The 25327-nt window shown below is 45.4% G+C and overlaps 3 protein-coding genes across 3 annotated transcripts in view; all 3 read right to left on the reverse strand.

Moving 5' to 3' along the window:
- Positions 1 to 4126, reverse strand: part of LOC144697912 (uncharacterized) — a 294824-nt gene extending 290698 nt beyond the window's left edge. The window contains 1 exon segment of the mRNA XM_078569873.1: positions 3881 to 4126. The gene's annotated coding sequence lies outside the window, so the exon portion shown is untranslated.
- A 7626-nt stretch (positions 4127 to 11752) lies between these two features.
- LOC144697297 (uncharacterized) lies at positions 11753 to 18073 on the reverse strand. The gene is made up of 2 exons (XM_078569261.1): positions 17991 to 18073; positions 11753 to 14873 (listed from the first exon to the last, which is right to left on the reverse strand). Exon 2 carries the CDS (start codon positions 14381 to 14383, stop codon positions 13925 to 13927), a length of 459 nt encoding a protein of 152 aa, XP_078425387.1. The 5' UTR covers positions 14384 to 14873; positions 17991 to 18073; the 3' UTR covers positions 11753 to 13924.
- On the reverse strand, positions 16398 to 18057 carry LOC144697916 (uncharacterized). The gene is made up of 2 exons (XM_078569878.1): positions 18025 to 18057; positions 16398 to 17153 (listed from the first exon to the last, which is right to left on the reverse strand). Exons 1-2 carry the CDS (start codon positions 18055 to 18057, stop codon positions 16398 to 16400), a joined length of 789 nt encoding a protein of 262 aa, XP_078426004.1.
- Positions 18074 to 25327: the final 7254 nt, after the last annotated feature.

Genomic DNA, 25327 nt, shown 5'->3' on the forward strand with positions numbered 1-25327 from the left:
ATATTAACCACTATAACTATGATGGAGTTTATTAACATCAGCAGAAACAGACCCCAAAGAACATAATTCAATCCTGGATGTGATTTACAGCAAAATCCAATCACTCGTGAACTTGCTTGTATCTGAGCAGATTGGTTCAATTAATGAACCCCTCCTTACACTCTGTGCAGGTGAATGGCCTCTCCCCAGTGTGGATTCACTGGTGTTCAGCGAGTTAAGATGATTTCCTGAACTCAGTCCCGCACTGAGAGCACCTGAATGGTATCTATTCAGCATGAATCTGTTGATGGGACATGAGTTCCCAGGAGTTTTTATAGCATTTCCTGCAGTCTGGGCATTTAAAAGGTCTCTCCCCAGTGTGAACCTTCTGGTGTCTCTGCAGGTTGGTTGAACTAATGAATCCCTTCCCACACACGGGGCAGGTGAATGGCCTCTCCCCAGTGTGAACTCGCCGATGCCTCAGCAAGCTGAATGACTGAGTGAATCCCTTCCCACATGCTGAGCAGGTGAATGGCCTCTCCCCAGTGTGAACACGTTGGTGGGTCAGCAGGTTGGATGAATTACTGAATCCCATCCCACACTCGGGACAGGTGAATGGTCTCTCTTCAGTGTGAACTCGCTGGTGTCTCAGCAGGCTGGATGACTGAGTAAATCCTTTCCCGCACTCCGTGCAGATGAACGGCCTCTCCCCAGTGTGAGTTCTCTGGTGTTCAGTGAGGTCAGATGATCGCCTGAACCCAGTCCCGCAGTGAGAGCACCTGAACGGTCTCTCATCAGTGTGGATACGTTGATGGTACATCAATTCACCTGAACTTTTATAGCCCTTCCCGCAGCCCGGACATTTAAATGGTCTCTCCTCAGTGTGAACACGCTGGTGTGCCATGAGGTGGCACGTCCGAGTGAATCCCTTTCCACATCTGGTGCAGGTGAACGGCCTCTCCCCAGTGTGAACACACTGGTGCCGAAGCAGGTGGGATGAACGAGTAAATCCCTTCCCACACTCTGAGCAGGTGAACGGCCTCTCTCCAGTGTGAAAGTGCAAATGAGATTCCAGCTTAACAGGACAATTCAATCGCTTTGCACAGTCCTCACATTTCCATGGTTTCTCCGTGGTGCGGGTGTCTTTGTGTCTCTGCAGGTTGGATGAAAAGTTGAAGCTTTGCCCACAGACAGAACATGTGTACGGTTTCTCTCCGCTGTGAACGGTGCTTTTTCCTTCCATGTTCACTATCTGATGATGATATTCAGATTGCGATAAACTGGGAGACTGTCAGATCCTGACATGATGTTTAGTTTGAGTTTCCCGACTGCAAATCCTCCTCTTCTAATACCCTGTGAAATTGATGTAAAACAGAAAAAAGGGAGTGAGAGAGAACCCACAAAAACACAAAGGCAGGTTGTGAAATTGAGCTGAATGAATCTGGTAATTTGTGGGGCCAGGACTAGGAAAAAATGACCATGAAAACTGCTGGATTGTCATAAAAACCCAACTGGTTCACTAATGTCCTTCAGGGAAGGGAACAGGCCTCCCAGTCTGGGCCTACACAAGGTTCTGGCCTCTATAGGGGGAGAGATGAGAGAGAGAGAGAGAGATGGCAGAGTGAGGGGGGTAAAGGAGAGTGATTTTATGTATCCACAACTCAACCAGAACTTCCCAAACCCTCAACCCAGAAGGGCCAAGGGAGCAGGTGTATGTGGATTGTTGTAAACCTAACTCATTCACTAACGTCTTTCAGGGAAGGTAACCTGCCACCTGGTCTGCATCACCTCCAACTCCAAGTTCCCCTCCAATTCACACACCGTTCTGACTTGTCCGGCAGCCAGTACTGGATGAGCAGAAATTTCCTCCATTTAAATATTGGAACGACCGAAGCCATTGTCATCAATCCCCGCTACAAACTCCTCTCCCTGGCCGTCGACTCCATCCCTCTCCCTGGCAACTGTCTGAGGCTGAACCAGACTGTTCACAACTTTGGTGTCATATCTGAACTCATGATGAGCTTCCAACCACATATCTGCATCGTCACCAAGACTGCCTATTTGCACCTCAGTCACATCGTCCAACTCCACCCGAGTCTTAAACCCTCATCCATTCCTTTGTTACCTCTAGACTTAACTATCCCAACACACGCGCGACCGGACTCCCATATTCAACCTCCCTGTAATCTTGAGCTCATCCAAAACTCTGTTGCCTACGTGTTTCCTTGCATCAAGTCTTCTTCACCCATTACCCTGTGCTTGCTGCCTACAAAGGTTCTCATTTAAGCACCAAACTTTAAAATTCTCATCCTTGTTTTCAAATCCCTCTATGGCTATGATCATCCCTATCTCTGTACTCTCCTGCAGCCGCACAACCCTTTGAGATCTCTGCGCTCATCTAATTCCTGCCCCTTGAGCATTTCTGATTTGATTCGCTCCACCATTGGTGGCTGTTCTTTCAGTTGCCAAGGCCCCAAGCTCTGCCTCTCCATCTCACTTTCCTCCTTTAAAATATTCCTTAAAACCTACCTCTTTGACCAAGCTTTTGGTCACCTGCCCTAATATGTCCTTATGTGGCTCAGTGTCAAATGTTGCTTTATAACACACCTGTGAAACACCCTGGAAAGGTCTATTACATGAAAGGCACTATATAAATACACATTATTGCCATTGATTTGGACATACATCACTGTTCCTTCATCATCACTGAGTGAAAATCCTGTAACTCCTTACCTAACAGCATTGTGGGAGCACCTTCACCACACGGACTGCAGCGGTTCAAGAAGGTCAAACATCATCTTCTCCACAGGTAACTGGGGATGGGTAATATCTGCTGCTGGTAGGAATAAATTTTCAAAATATGTATATGTAAAATAAATTAAAAGCATCTATAGAAATATTTATTCCAAAAACAATATTCTTTTACATTGTACGGACAGTGTCCATTTAACAACCTGATCTCCCTGGAATCCACCTCCCTCGACAATTTCACATTGGAAATTTCTGGGTTCCGAAGAACTCAGGGTTAAACCCAGCAGCTTCTCCTCCATCTCCACTCCAGCTTAAACTGATGCAATAAAGGCTTTCAAAAGGGAATTGGAGAAGCACCTGAAGTTAAAAGTTGGGCTACGCGGAAAGGGCAGGGGAATGCGACTAGCCGATTTGCTCTTGCAGAACGCCAGCACGGGCTTGACCATGACAGGCTGAATGGCCTCCTGTATTGTAATCACACAATGATTATGTGAATAAGCACCTACCATGGAGGCCAGGGGCCAAAATCTGCAACCAACACCCAACCTAATAATCAGTTCTTAATTGGTCCATCTCTGTTTTTAGATTCAGTTCTGTGAGAAACATCTGCAATAAAACAAAAGGAAAATAATGCAGCCGCTGGGAATCTAAAATAAAAAGAGCAAATGCTGGAAATACTCAGCAGGTCAGGCAGTAACTGTAGAAAGAGCAACAGAGTTAATGTTTCAGAGTGTGCAAAATGAATTACGGGGAATAAAAATGGACCAGAATTTGATGGTCAATATAAGTTTAGAAGTGGAAGAGAAATGATCTCTCGTGAAGGAGAAAACAATTCCTAACCGTGGAGAAATAAAGCTGGTAAATCAGTAGTGAATAACTGGGGGGGATGGGCAGCAGTGGAAACCTCATTTAGACACAGTTGGTGGAAATAACAGCAAAATATCAAACATGGTTAAAACACACCCATTAGAAGAGACAGAGGAAGTTAGACAATGACAGAGAGGTGATCAGGGAGGGCAGAGGTGAAACAGAGCAATGGATGGACATGGATTGAGATCCACAATAAAGGAGCCACACCAGCCCCTGAGCCATGGAACCAGAGCACAGCACTAAAAACTCTAAATTGTCAAGAATGCTCAATAACACTCACCTCTGAAACAATTTCACTGTTTTCAAATTTAAAATCTCCTGCTGCTGCCTGCAGCTGTAAAGATATCAGAAGCACTGGATTCAGAGAACAACCTGGCAGTCTTCAAATCTTTTAACACCCTGTAAAAGGAGATCACAAAAGTCATAAGTGTCAGTCGAGGTTCGAGATTCAGAGGAGACAATTCTCTTGGTACTCTTAATTTGACTTGTCGTTGGTAATTCCTCCCCTTCAGACCCCAAGGAAAAGGAGTTTCCAACATCCATCACTGTCAGTCCAGGATAAGAATTCACAACACTCTCCCCTGGCTGTGTTTTCTACCAGTGTGATACATGCACAGTTGTATGCTGATGGCAGACCCAGGTTAGCGACTGCCATCTTTATAGGGGGCAATATGCGGCAGGGCATATTCGCTGTTTTCCCTGTCAGCAGGAGGAGAGAATATTGTGCATTTCTATCCTGGACTGACACTGATGGATTTTGGAAACTCCTTTTACAGGGGTTTTGAGGGGGAGAATATGCAGATGGGAAAGTAAAATATTTTCCTTGTGGGATCTTTTACTGCAGACATGTTGGAAACTTTGTCTCTCTGTCACAATAATGTGCATGGATTGTAGATTGCTGTGAGTGTTAGACTATATTGCCTCTCCTCATTCTTCTCCCTTCTCCCACTCCAGGTTCCAGGCTGCAGGCTCCAGTGGTGAAGCCATTGGATTTCTGGAGCAGTGCGCATGTGCAGATGAGTATTGGTGGACATCTTGGATTGACAGGAGACACAACATTCCCTCCTCCTGCTGCAAGGGACAGTGATGACTGCGCATGCCCTCTGCTGCTCATCGCTTCTAAAGATGGCGGCCGTGCATGCGTCCTCCTGCCCTTCGCCGGCTGTGTTTGCTACCAATGCTGTGCATGCACAGTTGTACTGTCTGACTCCATTAAGTCATTACAAGTGGCAGGGTCAGCAGCAGCCAGGAGCAGAGATGCTTATCAAACAGTTATTAGGACATTTTCCCCTCAGTTTTGAAAGATATTTTAAACAAATGCATACACTGTGAGAAAACACCAGGCAAGACCCAGTCTCCAAACCAGTAAAATCTGACATTGTGCCCAAAGTTGCCCCCACTTGGGAAGTTGAGGGCTATGAGGAGTTGGCACCAAAGAGGAGTTGAGGCCTGCGGCAGGTCAGCCGTGATCTTATTGAATGGTGGGGCAGGCTTGAGGGGCCGAATGGCCGACTCCTGCTCCTGATTCTCATGTTCACAGCTCCACCCAAACTAGAGGTTCCTCAGTGACGTCACGGGCCATTGTCCCGGCTCCGAATCAGTGAGACACCCACTGCGCATACGCCCCTCCGCCCCTTGCCCCAAGATGGCGGCCGTTAACTGGGCGTGTTCCGGGGAAAAGCGCCGGAGTTGCAAACGCGGGACATGGAGGTTCTAATCCAGGATTTCGGCCTACACCTAGTGTTTACATGAGGCCTCACCTCCCTCCCCTCCCCTCCACTCCCGGCTCCATTCCTCCCTCCCCACCACCGGCTCTCACCCTCTGAATAAAAGCATCTTCCACACTCGCAGGCCTCTGAGCAAAGTGACACTGCGCACGCTCCAGATACAGCCCAGCACTGCGCCTGCGCACTGGGGCGTCCTGTCGAGTGAATAGAGCATATTCACATTCGCGAGGATTGCTGGGTAACAACAGCGCCATTGAAACTCCAAACAGGCAATAGGCTATTTTCTGCTACCCAACTGAGATGAATTAATTTAAGAGGTTACACTTTGGGATCAAATCAATGAGCAGGACTCTGATAAAAAGCAAAATACTGTGGATGCTAGAAATCAAACAAAAACAAAAATTGCTGCAAAAACCCAGCAGGTCTGACAGCATCTATGGAGAGAAAGACTCTGAAGAACAGTCATACGGACTTGAAACGTTAACTCTGTCTTTCTCTCCACAGATGCTGGGAGTTTTTCCAGCAATTTTTGTTTTTGTTTCAGGAGGTCTCTGATCTGTTTGGGAAGCTATCAAAATATTTGGTCCTTGTAAAACATGAGCTCAGGGTTACATTGGGCAGGAAGAGAATCAGAAACTAAAACGGGACAAGAGACTGACTTTAACTTAGAGAGGGAGAGAAGGAAGGAAGGAAACCCTGGGAGGTTTGGAGAAACCACCTTCACAATTGCTCGTTAAATCTCTACACAGAAAGTTCCGGACACAAGGTTAATGTCTGTTATTCTGTTTAGTTGAATTAGGGTGATTCAGATTAATATTTTGTCATGATGATTCTGATAATTCCAGTAACTTTAGTTATCTTCGGTATGTAATCGAGAAATTAGGGAAACAAGCTCTAGTGTAGAAATAATTAGGTTAGTCAGAAACAGTTGTGAGTATATTTCCTTTTCAAAGGGGAGTGCTGTAAGAGATGTATCTTTAAGAATATTACAAAATTATTATAGAATCAGCAGGTATTGCATAAGACTGTCTGACACAAGGTTGTTACTTTGTCTCTGCTGTCTCTGTCACTTTGAATAAACAGTTCATAGCAGCCAGAGCCAGGGACAAACAGAGATAACAGCCAAGAAGAATCTAGACAAGTGTCTGGCAGGAGGTAACAGGTGGCGTACCAAGCACAAGATAAGCTGCAAGATGATCTTGAAGCAAAGTGATGGACAAGGGTGGAGGGGAGGGGGTGACACCATGGCTACCTCGCCTCTGGTCACTGACCAGATGGGGAATCGAACAAGTGATTGACATGGGGTAAACTACCAGCCCCTAGAAATAAAGTATTTTAATGGGTGCTCAGAGGGAAAGGGGGCAGTCCTCATCGGCAGAAACATTCCTAACTTCCTAACCCCTCAGTCAGCTCGAGAAGACAGAACAAAAGAGAAAACAGATGCAAACATCGAACAAGAGACTGCTATCAAAACCACTTTCACCTGTCACGGGTCAAGTGTAATTTTATATCCATTTAGTTTATGATCATATTTAATCTGGTTCTTCTGAATAAACTACTTAATAATTAATAAACAACTTTAAAATCACTGAGGAACTTGAACATTTTTTTTGTTTAATCCATGACTCCCAAACCTTAATCTTATAGAGGTGGGGATGGAGGAGACAGGGGAGAGGGATAGCACTTCAAAAGGAACTAACATGTGTTATAGATATTTTAAATAATAAACACACCTTGTGTTTAACACAAAACTGATTTATTTGACTTTTGCTGTGGGGGACACACACTAAATCCAGTAGTTGAGAGTGATTAACAGGCTGGCTTTTGTGTTTATTGATCCTGGGAGTGTTACAGATACCTTCCCAGGATCCCAAGGCCAGGAGAGACATTCTGGAAGGTATGGGGAGCTGGGAATTGTCCATGAGAGTAACCGAAGGTATGAGAACTGAAATAATCTTGAGTTAGAAAGGAAAAAAGACGCAAAAAAGCAGCAGTCAGTATCAGGACATCAATTATTCTCCTCTTATCTTAGAGAAATTAAGGACACGACACTCTGTGTTTCAAACAACATGAATATCTTGAGATCTGTCAAATGAATCAAACTTCAGCCCAGTTACATGGTTATTAACATCAGCCCAACTGTCAGAATGAACCTGGTTGTCCTGTATGTGATTAACAGCAGTGATAACAGCAAAATCCAACCCCTTTGTTCAATTGTGAACTCGCTAGTGCCTCATTAAGTGGGATGAATGAGTGAATCCCTTCCTACACACAGAGCAGGTGAACGGCCTCTCCACAGTGTGAACTCGCTGGTGTCTCAGCAGAACACCTGTGGTTTTAAAAGTCTTCTCACATTTTGAACATTTGAAAAGTCTGTAATCAGTGTGAACAATGATGTGAATTGAGGTGAGCTAGACAAGTGAATCCCTTCCCACATGTGGAGCAGGTGAATGACCTCTCCCCTGTGTGAATACACTGGTGCATCAGTAGATCCCTTGTAGTTTTAAAGCTCTTCTCACAGTCAGAACATTGGAAAGGTTTCCTAATAGAGTGAACTTGCTGGTGCAGCTTGAGGTTGGTCAAACAAATAAAACCCTTCTGGCAGATGGAGCAGGTAAACGGCCTCTCCTCAGTGTGAACTCACTGGTGTCTCAGTAGATCACCTGCAGTTTTAAAGCTCTTCTCACATTCTGAACATTGGAAAGGTCTGTTATCAGTGTGAACAAGTTGGTGTGACCTGAGGTGAGATAGTCGAGTGAATCCCTTCCCACACATGGTGCAAGTGAGTGTGAACTTGCTGGTGTTTTATGAGGTTCAGTGATTGTCTAAACACTTTCCCACAGTGAGAACAACTAACTGTCTCTCAGTGTGAACAAACTGGTGCTTGACCAGGTCCTCTCGTCTTTTAAAGCTCTTCTCACAATCAGAGCAGTTAAACAGCCTCTCATCAATGCGAACTAGCTGGTGTCTCAGCAGCTGGGACAGCAGAAAACTCCAGAATCCCACCTCTCAAAGGCACTGCCCAACCACATGGAAGTAAATGCATAATGGAGTTCAGGAGAAAAGATAACATCTGCAAATAAGCTATGGGACAAATACACTACAAGACAGCCCGATCATCCACTGTATAAAACTCATAAATAGGATGTAAATGATTGAGAGTTTAATGAACTCAAGCTGACAACATATGATCGAAGGACTTTAATAGAAAATGCAGAGTGCAGTAGACCTTTCATTTCTAATCTATAAATTAAGGAGTCCTGCATTTTGTAACATATTGTAATGACTTTATGCTGAAATGATCATAATTGTGCAACCCTTTAACTGATTAATATTTTCACTTTATTTTAATATTGCCTATAACTATGTCATGAATGATGATTACTTGTTTTATTTGTATCATCATCACAATTCAGTACCTGGCACCGTGATGACTTTTCCATAAACCAATTATCTATCGAACCAAACCAATTATCTATTAATCTGAATCACCCTGACCGACCATACAGAATATCAGATGTTAACCGTGTGTCCAGAACTTATTGTGTGGAGATTTAATGTGCAATCATGAAAGTGGTTTATCCAAACCTCCCAGGGTTTCTTTCCTACTTCCTCTCCCTAACTAATTTAAACTCAGTCTCTTGTCCCGTTTTGGTTTCTGCTTCTCTTCCTGCCCAATGTAACCCTGAGCTCAATTTACAAGGAGCCATTTGTTCATAGTTTCCCAAAGAGAGATCAGAGTCCTCATTGATTTGGGCCCAAAGTGTAACCTTTTATTTATTGTCCCCCCTCCCCCATCCTCTGATGTGAACCATCCTCCACTCGCTGACACAGGATGGCGGCCGTTAACCTGGACCTGTTCCCGGGAGGGAGAAGCCCCGCAGCTGCAAACCAGGAGCTGACAATTATTCCTCAGGGTTTCCGGATCCACAGTGTTTCCAAATCCTCCCCGTCCAGCCGCCGGCTCCATCGCTCCCTCTACCGGTTGCAGAAGCGACAAACAAGTGGCTCTCCGTGGTCATGACTGACACTGCGCATGCTCCAAACACTGGGGGGCACTGAACCTGTGCACTGGTCTCCTGTTGTGTGGATAGGGGACATTCTCTACCTCGGGGAATGCTGGGTAAAAGCCCCACCATTGTGATTCACAATTCAGGTTGTGATTATTTTGTGGGAATGAGGTGGAGACTGACCATAGCGCCAATCAATAAAGTCAGGAACTTGACGTTCTGTAACCTACAAGGTTACAGACGAAGAACTGGATAGTGGGATTGGGCTGGCACAGATATGACGGGCCATATGGCCTCCTTCAGTCCTGTAAAGTTTCATTTTCAGTTTCCATCGTTGAAGATGTTGAAGACTGAGATTTAGACTGAGACAGAATTTTGGTCTCTCTCAGGGAATCGAGGATCATGGTGAACAGGCAGGAAAGTGGAATTGAGGCTGAAATCGGCCATGATCATTTTGAATGGCGGAGCAGGCGTGACAGGTCATCCAGTCTAATCCCGCTCCTAGCCCTTATAGAAACAAAGAAACTAGGAGCAGGAGTAGGCCATTGGGCCCTTCGAGCCTGCGCCGCCATTCATTATGATCATGGCTGATCATCCAGCTCAATAGCCTGCTCCCACTTTCTCCCCTTATCCTTTGATCCCTTTCACCCCAAGAGCTATATCTAACTCCTTCTTGGAAGCATACAATGTTTTGGCCTCAACTACTTTCTGTGGTAACAAATTCCACAGGCTCACCACTCTCTGGGTGAAGAAATTTCTCCTCATCTCAGTCCTAAATGGTCTACCCCATATCCTCAGACTGTGATCCCTGCTTCTGGACTCCCCCACCATCAGGAACATCCTTCCTGCGTCTACTCTGTCTAGTCCTGTTAGAATTTTATAGGTTTCTATGAGATACCCCCTCATTCTTTTGAACTCCAGCGAATATAATCCTCACTGACTCAATCTCTCCTCATATGTCAATCCCGCCATCCCAGGAATTAGTCGGGTAAACCTTCACTGCGCTCCCTCCATAGCAAGTACATCCTTCCTCAGATAAGGAGACCAAAACTGCACACAATATTCCAGGTGTGGTCTCACCAAGGCCCTGTACAATTGCAGGAAGACATCCCTGTTCCTGTACTCGAATCCTCTGGCTATGAAGGCCAACATACCATTTGCCTTCTTTACCGCCTGCTGCACCTACATGCTTACCTTCAGCAACGGGTGTACGAGAAAACCCAGGTCTTGTTACGCATTCCCCTCTCTCAATTAATAGCCATTCAGATAATCATCTGCCTTCCTGTTTTTGCTACCAAAATGGATAACCTCATATTTATCCACATTATGCTGCATCTGCTATGCATTTGCCCACTCACTCAGCTTGTCCAAATCACACTGAAGCATCTCTGCATCCTCCTCACAGCTCACCCTCCCACCCAGCTTTGTGTCATCTGCGAATTTGGAGACATTACATTTAGTTCCCTCATCTAAATCATTAATATATATTGTGAATAACTAGGGTCCCAGCACCGATCCCTGCGGTACCCCACTAGTCACTGCCTGCCATTCGGAAAAAGACCCGTTTATTCCTACTCTTTGTTTCCTGTCTGCCAACCAGTTTTCTATCCATCTCAATACACTACCCCCAATCCCATGCGCTTTAATTTTACACGCCAATCTATGTGGGACTTTGTCGAAAGCCTTCTGAAAGTCCAAATAAACCACATCCATTGGCTCCCCCTCATCAACTCTACTCGTTACATCCTCGAAAAATTCCAGTAGATTTGTCAAGCATGATTTCCTTTTCATAAATCCATGCTGACTCTGTCCAATTCTGCTACTGTTTTCCAAGTGCTCAGCTATTAAATCTTCTATAATGGACTCAGAATTTTCCCAAGTACCGATTTCAGGCTGACTGGTCTACAATTCCCTGGTTTCTCTCTACCTCCCTTTTTAAGTATTGGGGTTACATTAACTACCCTCCAATCTGTAGGAACTGTTCCAGAGTCTATAGAATCTCGGAAGATGACCACCAATGTTTTCACTATTTCTAGGGCCACTTCCTTAAGTACTCTGGGATGTAGGTTATCAGGCCCTGGGGATTTATTGGCCTTCAATCCCATCAATTTCCCCAACACTATTTCCCTACTAATTCTGATTTCTTTCAGTTCCCCCCTCTCACTAAACCCTGTGTTCCCCAACATTTCTGGTATGTTACTTGTGTCCTCCTTTCTGAAGACAGAACCAAAGTATTTATTTAGTTGGTTAGCCATTTCTTTGCTCCCCATTATAAATTCTCCTGTTTCTGACTGTAAGGGACCTACATTTGTCTTCACCAATCTTTTTCTCTTCACATACCTACAGAAACTTTTACAGTCAGTTTTTATGTTCCCCGTAAGCTTACTCTAGTACCCTATATTCCCCTTCTTAATCAATTGCTAGGTCCTCTTTTGCTGAATTCTAAACTGCTCCCAATCCTCAGGTCTGTTACGTTTTCTGGCCAATTTGTATGCCTCTTCCTTGGATATCATACTATCTCTAATTTTCCTTGTAAGCCATGGTTTGGCCACCGTTCCTATTTTGCTTTTGCACCAGAGAGGAATAAACAATTGCTGCAGTTCACCCATGCACTCTTTGAATGTTTGCCATTGCCTATCCACCCTCATCCATTGAAGTAATGTTTCCCAATCCATCATAGCCAACTCACGCCTCATACCATCATAGTTTCCCTTATAAAGATTCAGGACCCTAGTCTCAGAATCAACTACGTCACTCTCCATCTTGATGAAGAATTAATTCATATTATGGTCGCTCATCCCCAAGGGGCCTCGCACAACTAGATTGCCAATTATTCCTTTCTCATTACATAATACCCAGTCTAGGATGGCCTGTTCTCTAGCTGGTTCTTCAACGTATTGGTCCAGAAAAACATCCCGTACACACTCCAGGAATTCCTCCTCTATGGTATTGTTACTGATTAGATTTGCCCAATCGATATGCAGATTAAAGTCACCCATAATTACAGATGTTCCTTTATTGCATGCGTCTCTAATTTCCTGTTTAATGCCATTCCCAACATCACCACTACATTTTGGGGGTCTATATACAACCTCCACTAACGTTTTTTGCCCCTTAGTGTTTCTCAGTTCTACCCATACAGATTCCACACCGTCGGAGCTCATATCTTTCCTTACCATTGCGCTAATTTCCTCTTTAACCAGCAATGCAACTCTGCCTTTTCCTTTTTGTCTGTTCTTCCGAAATACTGAATATCCCTGGATGTTCAGTTCCCATCCCTGGTCAACCTGCAGCCATGTCTCCGTAATCCCGGCTATATCATACCTGTTTACATCTATTTGCGTGGTTAATTCATCCACTTTATTGTGAATGCTCCTCGCGTTAAGGCATAAAGCCTTAAGGCTTGTCTTTTTAACATTACTTGTCCCGTTCCCACTATTTTTCACTGAGGGCCTGTTTGATTCTTGCCCTTGATTTCTCTGCCTATCACTTTTCTTATTCCCCTTTCTGTCTTTTGTTCTTGTCCTTGATTCCCCCTCCTCTGACTGCTTGCATAGGTTCCCATCCCCCTGCCATTTTAGTTTAAACCCTTCCCAACCACTCTAGCAAATGTTCCTCCTAAGACATCAGTCCGGGTCCTGCCCAGGTGTAACCCGTCCAGTTTGTACTGGTCCCACCTCCTCCAGAACTGGCCCCAATGTCCCAGGAATCTGAAACCCTCCCCTTCACACCATCTCTTCGGCCACGTATTCATCCGACATATCCTGCTATTTCTACTCTGACTAGCACGTGGCACTGGTAGTAATCCTGAAATCACTACCTTTGAGATCCTACTTTTCAACTTACTTCCTAACCCCCTATATTCTGCTTTTGGGACTTCATCCCTTTTTTTGCCTATGTCGTTTGTACCAATGTGTACCAGGACCACTGGCTGTTCACCCTCCCCCTTCAGAATGTCCTCCAGCCGCTCTGAGACATCCTTGACCCTAGCACCAGGGAGACAACATACCATCCTGAAGTCTCGTTTGCGGCCACAGAAATGCCAATTTATTCCCCTTCCAATTGAATTAATTATTGCATTCCCACACTTTTTACTCTTCACCAGTGCAGCAGAGCCAACCACGGTGCAACGAATTTGGCTGTTGCTGCTTTCCCCTGAGAGGCCATTCCCTTCAACAGTATCCAAAGTGGTATATCTGTTTTACAAGGCAATAGCCACAGGAGATTCCTGCACTGTGTGCCTAGTCCTCTTGCTCTGCCTGATGGTCACCCATTCCCTTCCTGTCTGTGGACTCTTAGCCTACGGTGTGACCACCTCTCTATGATACTCTCCGCCTCGCAGATGCTCCACAGTGTCCCCAGCTGCCGCTCCAGCTCCAAAACCCGGGCTTCCAGGAGCTGCAGCTGGAGACACACCTCTCACGCTTCTCTTCCCTCTCTTAGGTTCTTACAACAGCGCTGTCTGCTTTCATCTAAACTCATTTATTTGACAGATATCCAGAATATTAAACTCCAGCCCAGTTACAAGGGTTACTAACAGCAACAGAAACAAAGGATGTGATTAACTGCAGAATCCAACCTCTGCAGTCATTTGTGAACTCGCTGGTGCGTCAGCAAGTGAGATGATCGAGCAAATCTCTTCCCACACACAGAGCAGGTGAACGGCCTCTCCCCAGTGTGAACTTGCTGGTGTGTCAGCAGGTTTGATGACTGAGAAAACCCCTTCCCACACACAGAGCAGGTGAATATCTTCTCCCCTGTGTGAACCCGCTGATGTGTCACCAGGTTGGATGATGAAGTGAATCCCTTCCCACACACGGAGCAGGTGTACGGCCTCTCCCCGGTGTGAACTCGCTGGTGTTGAATGAGGTGAGGCGATTGTCTGAATCTCTTCTCACATTGAGAACAACTGAATGGTCTCTCGTCAGTGTGAACAAGCTGGTGTTTAATTAGGTCCGGTGAGATTTTAAAGCCTTTCCCACAGTCAAAGCATTTAAAAGGCCTCTCGTCAGTGTGAACTCGCTGGTGTAACTGAATGCTGGACATCAGAGTGAATCCTTTCCCACACACGGAGCAGGAGTACGGTCTCTCCCCAGTGTGAGTGCGTCGATGAGCTTCCAGCTGGGATGGGCAAGTGAATCCCTTCCCACACTCCCCACATTTCCACGGTTTCTTTGTGGTCTCAGTGTCCTTGTATCTCTCCAGGTTGGACGATCAGTTGAAGCCTCATCCACACACAGAACACATGTACAGTCTCTCCCCACTGTGAATGTTGTGACGTTATTTCAGGCTGTGTAACTGGTTAAAGCTCTTTCCACAGTCAGTGCACTGGAACGCTCTCACTCGGGTGTGTGTCTCGGTGCTTTTCCAGCCACACTGATGCTTGAAATCTTTTCCCACAATCAGAACAAACATTTCTCCTTCGACATTCAAAGACTGAAGATATTCTGGTCCTGATGAATCACATGACTCTGTCAGATTGTGATGAAATGTTTGGTTTGAGTTTCCCATCTTCAAATCATCTCCTTCTAATATCCTGTAAATACAGTTGACAAAAGTTATCACCGTCAGTCCAAGATAGAAATTCAGATCAGACAATTCTAGTTTCTATAGAACATACTTTCTTCTCTCAAGCACGTTGTCCAATTAAATGAAAAGAGCCCAAAATCAGCATCAAAGCCCCAACAAGAGTGAAGAGAACCTTCCTAACTAAACCAGAATGTTGTTTCCAGTGTCTCCGAGACACTCTGTACCTTGAGGTACCCACCGGTGGTGGAAAGTATCAACCGTATGAGTGGACACCACATGCTCCCTCTCCAGAGCCACCCAGACACGGACAAGACCATGGAAGGGTGGCCAGAAGCCTCTTATGGGGTAGAAACAAAAATTCTGGAAAAACCCAGCAGGTCTGACAGCATCTGTGGAGAGAGAAACAGAGTTATGTTTCAAGTCCGTATGACTCTTCTTCAGAGCCAGTGAAGTCGCCTCTGCTTGATGAGAGTCAGCATACTTGGGAGATTTGTCTTTGAGAGGACTGCCACATTCCTGATTCTGTCCCTGAGACGCCCTGAATGTGCCGCAAACAGCGAAAGTTAAAGATATTGAGCTTCCTTTCCTGATCACTGTAAATCGTCCATGTTTCAGACACAAGCCTCATAAACCAGCATCTTGGTGCTGAGAGACAGCTTGATGTGAGTCGGCCAAAGGTGAAGCCGCTTTCCCGATGCGTGTATCGAGTTCTGCATCAAGAAACAGATTGTCTGTCATTGTGGACCCAAAGTCACAGATTTCACTGGCCACTTCCAGTGTGATCAAGGACGGACACCCAGTCCCCAAACCACAGTTTTCTTGATGTTTACAGTAAGGGAGAACAAGTTACAGACACGGGAGAGACAGTCCATGGGTCTTTGTAGCTGAGTTTCTGTGTGAGTCACAAGCATGACATCATCAGCATAGAGGAGGTCTCTGATCGAGACAGGCTGTATTTTGTCTTCATTTTCAGTCTGGACAGATTGTGGAATTTTCGTCTGACTGAGTATTCAGGGAAACTCCTTCCATATCTGCAGGGAAGGGCAAGGTCAGGAACATGGAGAAGAAAATGCCAAACAAATTGGGGACTCGGACACAGCCCTGTTTCACACCATTCTTCACCCTGAAACTGTCAGAAGTGGAGCCGTCAAACTGTACAGTACAGGGCATGTTGTCATGAAAGGAGTGGATGAGACAGAGGAACTTTGGTGGACAAAGTTTTTGTTGCAATCTCCTCTGTCCCCTTTGTTTTTGTAAACTGTGATTATTGTTGTGTCATGCACGTCCTGTGGAACGGATCCGACCTTCCAGCAGAGTTCATGAATTAAGGGGAATGATCACAGTTGGTGTTTTTAAAAAGGGACACTAAAGCCCCGAGTATCAGTGACATCTCCAGAATATTAAACTCCAGCCAGTTATAGGGGTTGTTAATGTCAGCAGAAACAAACTTGACATTGTCAGACTATCAATCCTGAACATGATTAACAGCAGTGATAACAGCAGAATCCAACCCCTGCAGTCACTTATGAACTCACTCATGTGTCACTAGGTTGAAGGACCGAGTGAATCTCTTCCCACACACGGAGCAGGTGAATGGTCTCTCTCCAGTGTGAACTCTCTGATGTGCCAGGAGAGCAGATGAACACCTGACACTCTTTCCACAGTCCGTGCCGCTGAATGGCTTCTCCTCAGTGTGAATTTGCTGGTGTGACTCGAGGGCGGATGATACAGTGAATCCCTTCCCACATACAGAGCAGGAGAATGGTTTCTCCCCAGTGTGAACTCGCTGGTGTGCAATGAGGGTGGATGACTGCCTGAAACTCTTTCCACAAGAAGTGCAGCTAAACGGCTTCTCCCCAGTGTGAACTCGCTGGTGTCTCAGCAGACTGGATGACTGAGTAAATCCCTGCCCACACACAGAGCAAGTGAACGGCCTCTTCCCAGTGTGAACTCGCTGGTGTTCAGCAAGGGCAGAGGAATGCCTGAAACTCTTTCTACAGGAAGTACAGTTGAATGGCTTCTCCTCAGAATGAACTTGCTGGTGTGACCTTAGGCCGGATGAATGAGTGAATCCCTTCCCACACACAGGGCAAGTGAATGGCTTCTGCCCAGTGTGAAGTCGCTGGTGTATATGGAGGTCAGATGAAGACCTGAACCTCTTTTCACAGTAAGTGCAGCTGAACGGCCTCTCCTCAGTGTGAATTCGCTGGTGCAACATAAGACAGGATGTCTGAATAAATCCCTTCCCACATACAGGGCAGGTGAATGGCCTCTTAATGTGAATTCGCTAGTGTGACATGAGTTTGGTTGTCTGAGTGAATCCCTTCCCACACACGGAACAGGTGAACGGCTTCTCCCCAGTGTGAATGCATCGATGGATTTCCAGCTGAGATGGATAATTGAATCCTTTACCACAATCCTCACATTTCCATGGTTTGTCCATGGTGCCGGAGTCCTTATATCTCATCAGGTTGGACGATCAGTTGAAGCCTCATCCACAAGCAGAACACATGTACAGTCTCTCCCCACTGTGAATGGTGTGATGTTTTTTTCAGGCTGTGTAACTGGTTAAAGCTCTTTCCACAGTTAGTGCACTAGGACACTCTCACACGGGTGTGTGTGTCTCGGTGCTTTTCCAGTCACACTGATGTTTGAAATCTTTTCCCACAGACAAAACAAGTATTTCTCCTTCCACATTCAATTGCCGATGATATTCAGGTCCTGATGAATCGAGTGACGGTTTTAAATCTTGATGTGAAGTTTGATTTGAACTTCTCTCTGTAAATCTTCCCCTTCTAATATCCTGCATAAGGAGTTTACAAAACTCTTGACTGTCAGCACAGCCTAGAAATTCAGAACAGACAATTCTAGTTTCTATGGACCATTTCTTCCTCTCTTGTTCCCCCAAACCTGTAAATCCCCGCCACACACACTCTCCCTCCTCCCTGGGCTGAAATCCAAACCCATCTCCACCATTTTTTTCCTCCACTCCCAGTTTTCTCCCTCCCTCTCCTCTGCCTGGGTTCAGTTCTCCAGCTCCTGTCTGCAGACTGACAATAAAATCAATGAGTCTCGTTGGGGGTTTGGGGCCTCCAGCGGGTGTTTCTGAATCCTCCCCGCCCACCTCCTCGCTCTGACTCCGCTTCTTCGGGACAAACTGGCGCCTCTTCCCGCAAGGCCATCAATCGCATTGCGCATGCTCCAGACTCTTCGACACTGCGCCTGCGCACTGGCGCCTCTTCCCGCACTGGCCTCAACAGCCACACTGCGCATGCTCCAGCTCACGGTGCTCGCCTGATTGACAGCATCTCCGGACCAATAGAAAAAGGGGGCGTGGCTGGGAAACAGAACTTGAGAGGCTGGTTCTTCAACCAATCGGAGTGAATGAGGGGCGAATGAGTCCGGATCTTCCTCATTGGCTGAAACTGCATCACTTTGAAAGTTGATTTGTCTCAAACTCCAGGAGAAAACTGGACCTTTCTGTTTGTGGCTTTAAACAGATGAAACCCTGTGGGTGTGGAGCAAACATTTCAACATTTGTTAGTGAAAATTGGGAACATGATGAAACAATGCACAAACAATTCAAGGGCTGACTTAAAGTGATAATTGGGCAGACAGGGAATGTCATCATTAGAACAAGGAGAGTCCCTTGTTTCAATAAATGAACCAACAGAGCAGTTAAGACAGGTTACAGAGAAGGTCTTCTCTCTGACAGGATTTCCTTTTGGCTCTTTCACCATGTTCACCTTCATTGTTTTCCATTTCCCACCTGGTGTTTGACAAGGTGTTCACCAAAACTCAAACATAACCATTAACACTCACACTGTCTTGTGTCCATGACGTCTTGTCAAATTTATCCTTGGCTCCCATCTGTCCTGACCTTCTACTTTGCTTCACCTGTTCGCACTGGGGAGAGGCCATTCATCTGCTCCGAGTGTGGGATGGGATTCATTCGGTCAAGCACCCTCATTTCACTCCAGCTTGTTCACACTGATAAGAGAACATTTAAATGTTCTGGCTATGACAAGAGCTTTAAATACAAAAGGGAACTGCTGAGGCACCAGCGCACTCACACTCGGGAGAAGCCTTTTACATGATCCGTATGTGGGTAGCCATTTAATCTATCATCTACCCTGCTGAGATGATAGATTATCAATGAATTCACAAGTGACTGCAAGCCTTGGATTCTGTTCTTATTTCTGCTGCTAATCCACTGAACTGAAGGCTGAGCTAAGTTTACAGTTGGGGTTGTTGCTGCTGTTGTTAATAACCATATAACTGGTTTCAAATTCATATACATGTTGAATAAAGTAAAGCAGGAGGGGTCACTTTTTAAGAAGCTTACTTCCATTAATGTAAACTACCATGATCAATCTTCATGTTGCATTGGTCTTCCCGATATCTCTCCATCCCTCGCCTCATAGCAAATATAGTATTCGGATCTGTTTCTGCTAAAGTTAATAAACTCTCAGTTATATGTGTCAATATTCTGGATAAAAGCCAAATAAATACATTTTGTGTTAAACAGATGGAATGATGAGTCATTTTAATATCTCCAATGCAAGTTAGTTCCTTTTGAAGTGCTCTCCCTCTCCCCTGTCTCCTCCATCCTCACCTCCAATGACAAATGCGAGGAGCTGATTTACTTCCTTGTTTCCAAGATTGAGACCATCTAATCAGCTGCTTCTGCCACTTTCCTCCTTTTCACTCGTCCACTGGGCCAAACTGCTTCTCCAGATCTGACCAGTCCTAGCTCTGAACAAGAATCTTTCTTTAGTTTCTCTCCTACCTCCCTTTATACTTTCATGAGCTCAACTTGTCCATGAGACACACTTTCCGCTCTGTGGTCTCCATTCCCACTAAACTGCTGTCCACCCAGAAGAGTTTTGGATGAGCGTAAGTTTATAGAGGGTGGAAAATGGGAGACTAATCAAGAGAGCATTGGAATAGGCGAAACTGGAGGTAACAAAGGAATGGATGAAGATTTCAGCAGCAAATTGGCCCAGGTGGGATGGAGACAATTGATATGACAGAGCTGGAAACAGGTGATCTTAGTGATAGAGAGGATATGTTGTTGGTAGCACGATACTCAACTCAGGTTCAAATAGGAGGCGAAGGTTGCAATTTGTCTGGTCCAGCCTCACAGTGTGGCAAGGAGGGGGATGGAGTCGGTGCTGAGTTTATGGTGGGGGGTTTCATGGCCTGAGTATTAATTCACCTCTTGGGCCGCAACTGCATAGACCTAAGTATTAATCCACCTCTACCCCATAGGATTTTATTACAGAAACAGGCCATTTGATCCAATCTCAATTTGTTGACAAAAAATTCCGTTCACCAATTGGTTTTCCGTGATGGTGATACAATGCACGATTTCTCAAGTGGCCAGACTGTGCCCCATCAAGTACTACAGGAGCCCAGTGTGATTACTCAGCACCGGGTTGTACTCTGAGCATGCGCAGTACAAGGTGGATGTGCAATATGCTGATCAGGAGTTGGGAGGAGATGACACCGAATTACAGAGAGCACTGAATCCAGAAACAGAATAACTGATTCACCTAGATAAAAGCAAACAACTGCGGATGCTGGAAATCCAAAACAAGAACAAAAATACCTGGAAAAACTCAGCAGGTCTGACAGCATCTGCGGAGAGGGATACAGTTAACATTTCGAGTCCGAATGACTCTTCATCAGAACTAAGGAAAAATAGAAAAGAGGTGAAATATAAGCTGATTTGAGGGGCGGGGTGGAACAGGTAGAGCTGGATAGAGGGCCAGTGATAGGTGGAGATTGCCAAAAGATGTCATAGACAAAAGGACAAAGAGGTGTTGAAGGTGGTGATATTAGCTAAGATATGTGCTAATGGTGACATTAAGGGTAGAAAGCAGGACGAGCAAGGTACAGATAGCCCTAGTGGGGGTGGGGTGGGGGGAAGGGATCGAAATAGGCTAAAAGGTAGAGATAAAACAATGGATGGAAATGCATTTAAAAATAATGGAAATAGGTGGGAAAAGAAAAATATATATAAATTATTGGAAAAAGGGGGATCGGAAAGGGGGTGGGGATGGAGGAGAGAGTTCATGATCTGAAGTTGTTGAACTCAATATTCAGTCCAGAAGGCTGTAAAGTGCCTAGTCGGAAGATGAGGTGCTGTTCCTCCAGTTTGCGTTGAGCTTCACATTGGAACATTGCAGCAGGCCAAGGACGGACATGTGGGCACGAGAGCAGGGTGGAGTGTTGAAATGGCAAGCGACAGGGAGGTCTGGGTCATGCTTGCGGACAGACCGAAGGTGTACTCAGTGACCCTGCCTCCACTGCCTTCTGAGGCATATGAACAAACATACGAACAAGGAGCAGGATAGGCCATTATCGAGCCTGCTCTGCCATTCAATAAGATCTGGCTGATCTGATTGTAGCCTGAAATCTGCATCCTGCCTACTCCCAATAATCTATCACTCCCTTGCTTACCAAGAATCTATCCACCTCTGCCTTAAAAATATTCAAAAACTCTGCTTCCACCATCTTTTCAGGAAGAGGTTTCCATCGACTCACGACCCTCTGAGAGAAATTTTTTTTGCCTCACTTCCGTTTTAAATGGGTGACCCCTAATTTTAAAACAGTGCTATCTAGTTCTGGACTCATCCACAAGAGGAAACGTCCTTTCCACCAGGGAGATGCAGTTCATCTGCTCCATACGTGGGAAAGGATTCACTTGTGCATCCAGCCTCATCTACAGAAAATGCTGGAAAAACTCAGTAGGTCTGGCAGCATCTGTGGAGAGAGAAACAGAGTTAATGTTTCGAGTCCAATATGACTTCTTCCTCAGTTCTGAATTGATATATCTAGAATATAAATCTAGTCGAAGCAATGGTGACCATGACAACTATCAAAAATTGTTCTAAACCCCACCTGGTTCACTAATGTCCTTCAGGGAAGGAAATCTGCTATCCATACCCAGTTTGGCCTACATGTGACTCCAGACCCAGAGCAATGTGGTTCACTCTTAGCTGCCCTTTAAATTGGGTGAAGAAGAGGAGGAGGCATTGCATTATTAGTTAAGGAGTCAGTTACTGCAGTAAGGAGAGATGATATCTTGGAGGGGGCATCGAATGAAGCTTTGTGGGTAGAGCTTAGGAATAAAATAGGGGCAGCCACATTGTTAGGTGTTTATTATAGACCCCCAGATAGTCAGTGGGAAATTGAGGAGTAAATATGCACAATTTGTGGAGGTGTGTAGAAACAATAACAATCGGGTAATTATATTAGGTGATTTCAACTTTCCTAACATTAATTGAGATATACATAGTGTTAAGGGCTTGGATGGAATAGATTTTTTGAAATGTGTACAGTTAGGTCAATATGTAGAGGGTCCAAAAGGGATGGCGCGGTGCTGGACCTAATTCTGGGGAATGAAGCCGGACAGGTGGCTGAGGTGTTGGTGGGGGAGCATTTTAGTGATAGCGACCACAACATAGAACCATAGAAAAGTGACAGCACAGAAGGAGGCCATTCGGCCCATCTTGTCCATGCAGCCAGAGGACACCCAGGTGCCCTTTCTAATCCCACCTTCCTGCATCCGGCCCATAACCCTGCAGTTTACAGCAATTTAGGTGCAGATCCAGGTACTTTTTAAAAGAGTTTAGAGTTTCTGCCTCTACCACCAACTTGGGTAGTGAATTCCAGACACCCACTACACTCTGCATAAAAAAGTTCTTCCTCATGTCCCCACTACACCTTCTGCCACTTATTTTGAATCTATGTCCCCTGGTTCTAGAACTCTCCTCCAAGGGAAACAATTTTATCCTGTCCACTCTTTTTATTCCCCTCATAATTTTGTACCCCTCAATCAAGTCACCTCTCAGCCTTCTTTGTTCTAAGGAAAATAACCCCAACCTATCCAATCTCTCCTCATAGCTACACTTTTCTAACCCTGGCAATATTCTTGTAAACCTCCTCTACACTCTCTCCAGAGATATTACGTCCTTCCTGTAATCTGGTGACCAGAACTGCAGACAATACTCTAGTTGTGGCCTCACCAGTGTTTTATACAATTCCAACATAATATCCTTACTTTTATATTCTATACCTTTGCCAATGAAGGAGAGAATTCCATATGTCTTCTTTACAACCTTGTCTACTTGAACTACTGCCTTCAGGGACATGTGTACTTGAACGCCAAGATCTCTCACTTCGTCTACCCCTCTTAGTATATTCCCATGATACAGTTTAAGTTTGTTATGGACAAAGAAATAGACAAGTTGCAAAAAAATGTTTTGGATTAGGGGAGAGTGGATTTTAGTAAAATAAGGCAGGATCTGCCCAAGGGAGGCTGGGAACAGCTACTTGTGGGGAAATCTACAGAGGAGCAATGGGGGACGTTCAAACAGGAAATGGGAAGGGTACAGGCTCAACATGTTCCCGTTAGGGTGATAAGAAGGAGTAACAAGCCCAGAAAACCATGGATAACCAGAGATATTCAGGCTATGATGAGAAGGAAAAGAGAGGCTTTTAGCAGGTACAAGGGAAGCAAATTAGCGGAGGCATTAGTGGAGTACAGAATGTGCAGGGTGTAGCTTAAGAAAGCAATTATGAGAGCAAAGAGGGGATATGAGAAAGCTCTGGCTGGTAAAAGTAGGGAAAATCCCAAGATATTCTATAAGTATACCAATGGGAAGAGGATAACCAGGGAAAAAGTAGGGCCTGAAAGGGACCAAGGGGGAAATCTATGGGTAGGGCCAGAGAACATCACTAGAGTGTTGAATGAATGTTTCACATCCGTCTTCACCCAGGAGAATGAGGATGAAGGTTATCAAACTCGGGGAGAGAGACTGCGAGGTTATTAAGCAAATTAATATAGGGAGTGACAAGGTATTGGAGGTGTTGGCTTAAAAGTGGACAAATCTCCAGGTCCAGATGATTTGTGTGCCAGACTGCTGAGGGAGGCAAGGGAGGAGATCGCAGGGGCACTGACCCAAAATTTTAATTCCTCTCTGGCCACAGGGGAGGTTCCAGAGGACTGGAGAACAGCTAATGTGGTTCCGCTATTTAAAAAGGGTTTTCGAGATAAGCCAGGGAACTACAGGCCAGTAAGTCTCATGTCAGTGGTAGGGAAACTATTGGAGAAAGTTCTGAAGAAGAGTATCTATCCCCACTTGGAGAGGCAAGGTTTGATCAGGGATAGTCAGCATGGCTTTGACAGAGGGAGGTCATGCCTAACAAATTTGATTGAATTTTTTGAGGAGGTGACCAGGTGTGTAGATGAGGGTAGAGCAGTTGATGTAGTTTGTATGGATTTCAGCAAAGCCTTTGACAAGGTCCCACATGGGAGACTTATAAAGAAGGCAAATGCACATGGGACACAGGGTAATTTGATAAGGTGGATTCAAAATTGGCTTAGTTGTAGGAGGCAGAGGGTGATGACAGAAGGATGCTTTAGTGACTGGAAGCCAGTGTCCAGTGGCGTACCACAGGGATCTGTGCTCGGTCCCCTATTATTTGTCATTTATGTAAATGATATAGATGACTATGTGGAGATGGAATTAGTAAGGTTGCAGGTGACACAAAGATTGACCAGGTGGTTAACAGTGAGGTTGAGTGTCTTGGGCTACAGGAAGATATAGACGGGATGGTCAAATGGGCAGATAAGTGGCAGATGGAATTTAACCCTGAAAAGCGTGAGGTGATACACTTTGGAAGGAGTAACTTGACAAGGAAGTACTCAATGAACGGCATGATACTAGGAAGTTCTGAGGAACAAAGGGACCTCAGCGTGTGTGTCCATAGATCTCTGAAGGCAGAGGGGCATGTTGGTGGAGTGGTGAAAAAGGCATATGGGACACTTGCCTTTACCAATCGAGGCATAGATTACAAAAGTAGGGAGGTCATGTTGGAGTTGTAAAGAACCTTGGTGAGGCCACAGCTGGAGTGCTGTGTGCAGTTCTGGTCACCACATTATAGGAAGGATGTGATTGCACTAGAGCGGGTGCAGAGGAGATTCATCAGGTTGTTGCCTGGGATGAAACATTTAAGTTATGAAGAGAGGTTGGATAGACTTGGGTTGTTTTCGTTGGAGCAGAGAAGACTGAGGGGCGACCTGATCGAGGTGTACATGATTACGAGGAGCATGGACAGGGTGCATAGGGAGCAGCTATTCTCCTTTGTTGAAGGGTCAGTCACGAGGGGACAAAAGTTCAAGGTGAGGGGCAGGAGGTTTCGGGGGGGGAATGTGAGGAAAAATCTTTTTACCCAGAGGGTTGTGATGATCTGGAATGCGCTACCTGGGAGGGTGGTCGAGGCGGGTTGCCTCACATCCTTTAAAAAGTATCTGAATGAGCACTTGGCAGGTCATAAAATTCAAGGCTATGGGCCATGTGCTGGTAAATGGGATCAGGTAGGTAGGTCAGGTGTTTTTCATGTGTTGGTGCAGGCTCAATAGGCCAAAAGGCCTCTTCTGCACAGTGTGAT

This window comes from Cetorhinus maximus, chromosome 23 (assembly GCF_964194155.1).
Source record: "Cetorhinus maximus chromosome 23, sCetMax3.hap1.1, whole genome shotgun sequence".
Classification (NCBI taxonomy): Eukaryota; Metazoa; Chordata; class Chondrichthyes; order Lamniformes; family Cetorhinidae; genus Cetorhinus; species Cetorhinus maximus.

What these genes read in the sequence shown, in the direction of transcription:
- LOC144697297 (XM_078569261.1), bottom strand. Translation starts at nt 14,383, where the DNA reads ATGTCCAGCATTCAGTTACACCAGCGAGTTCACACTGACGAGAGGCCT.
- LOC144697916 (XM_078569878.1), bottom strand. Translation starts at nt 18,057, where the DNA reads ATGCGATTGATGGCCTTGCGGGAAGAGGCGCCA. An exon ending in CCTTGCGGGAAGAGGCGCCA is followed by an intron (nt 17,154 to 18,024) that starts GTTTGTCCCGAA and finishes ATGTCACACTAG; the next exon opens with CGAATTCACATTAAGAGGCC.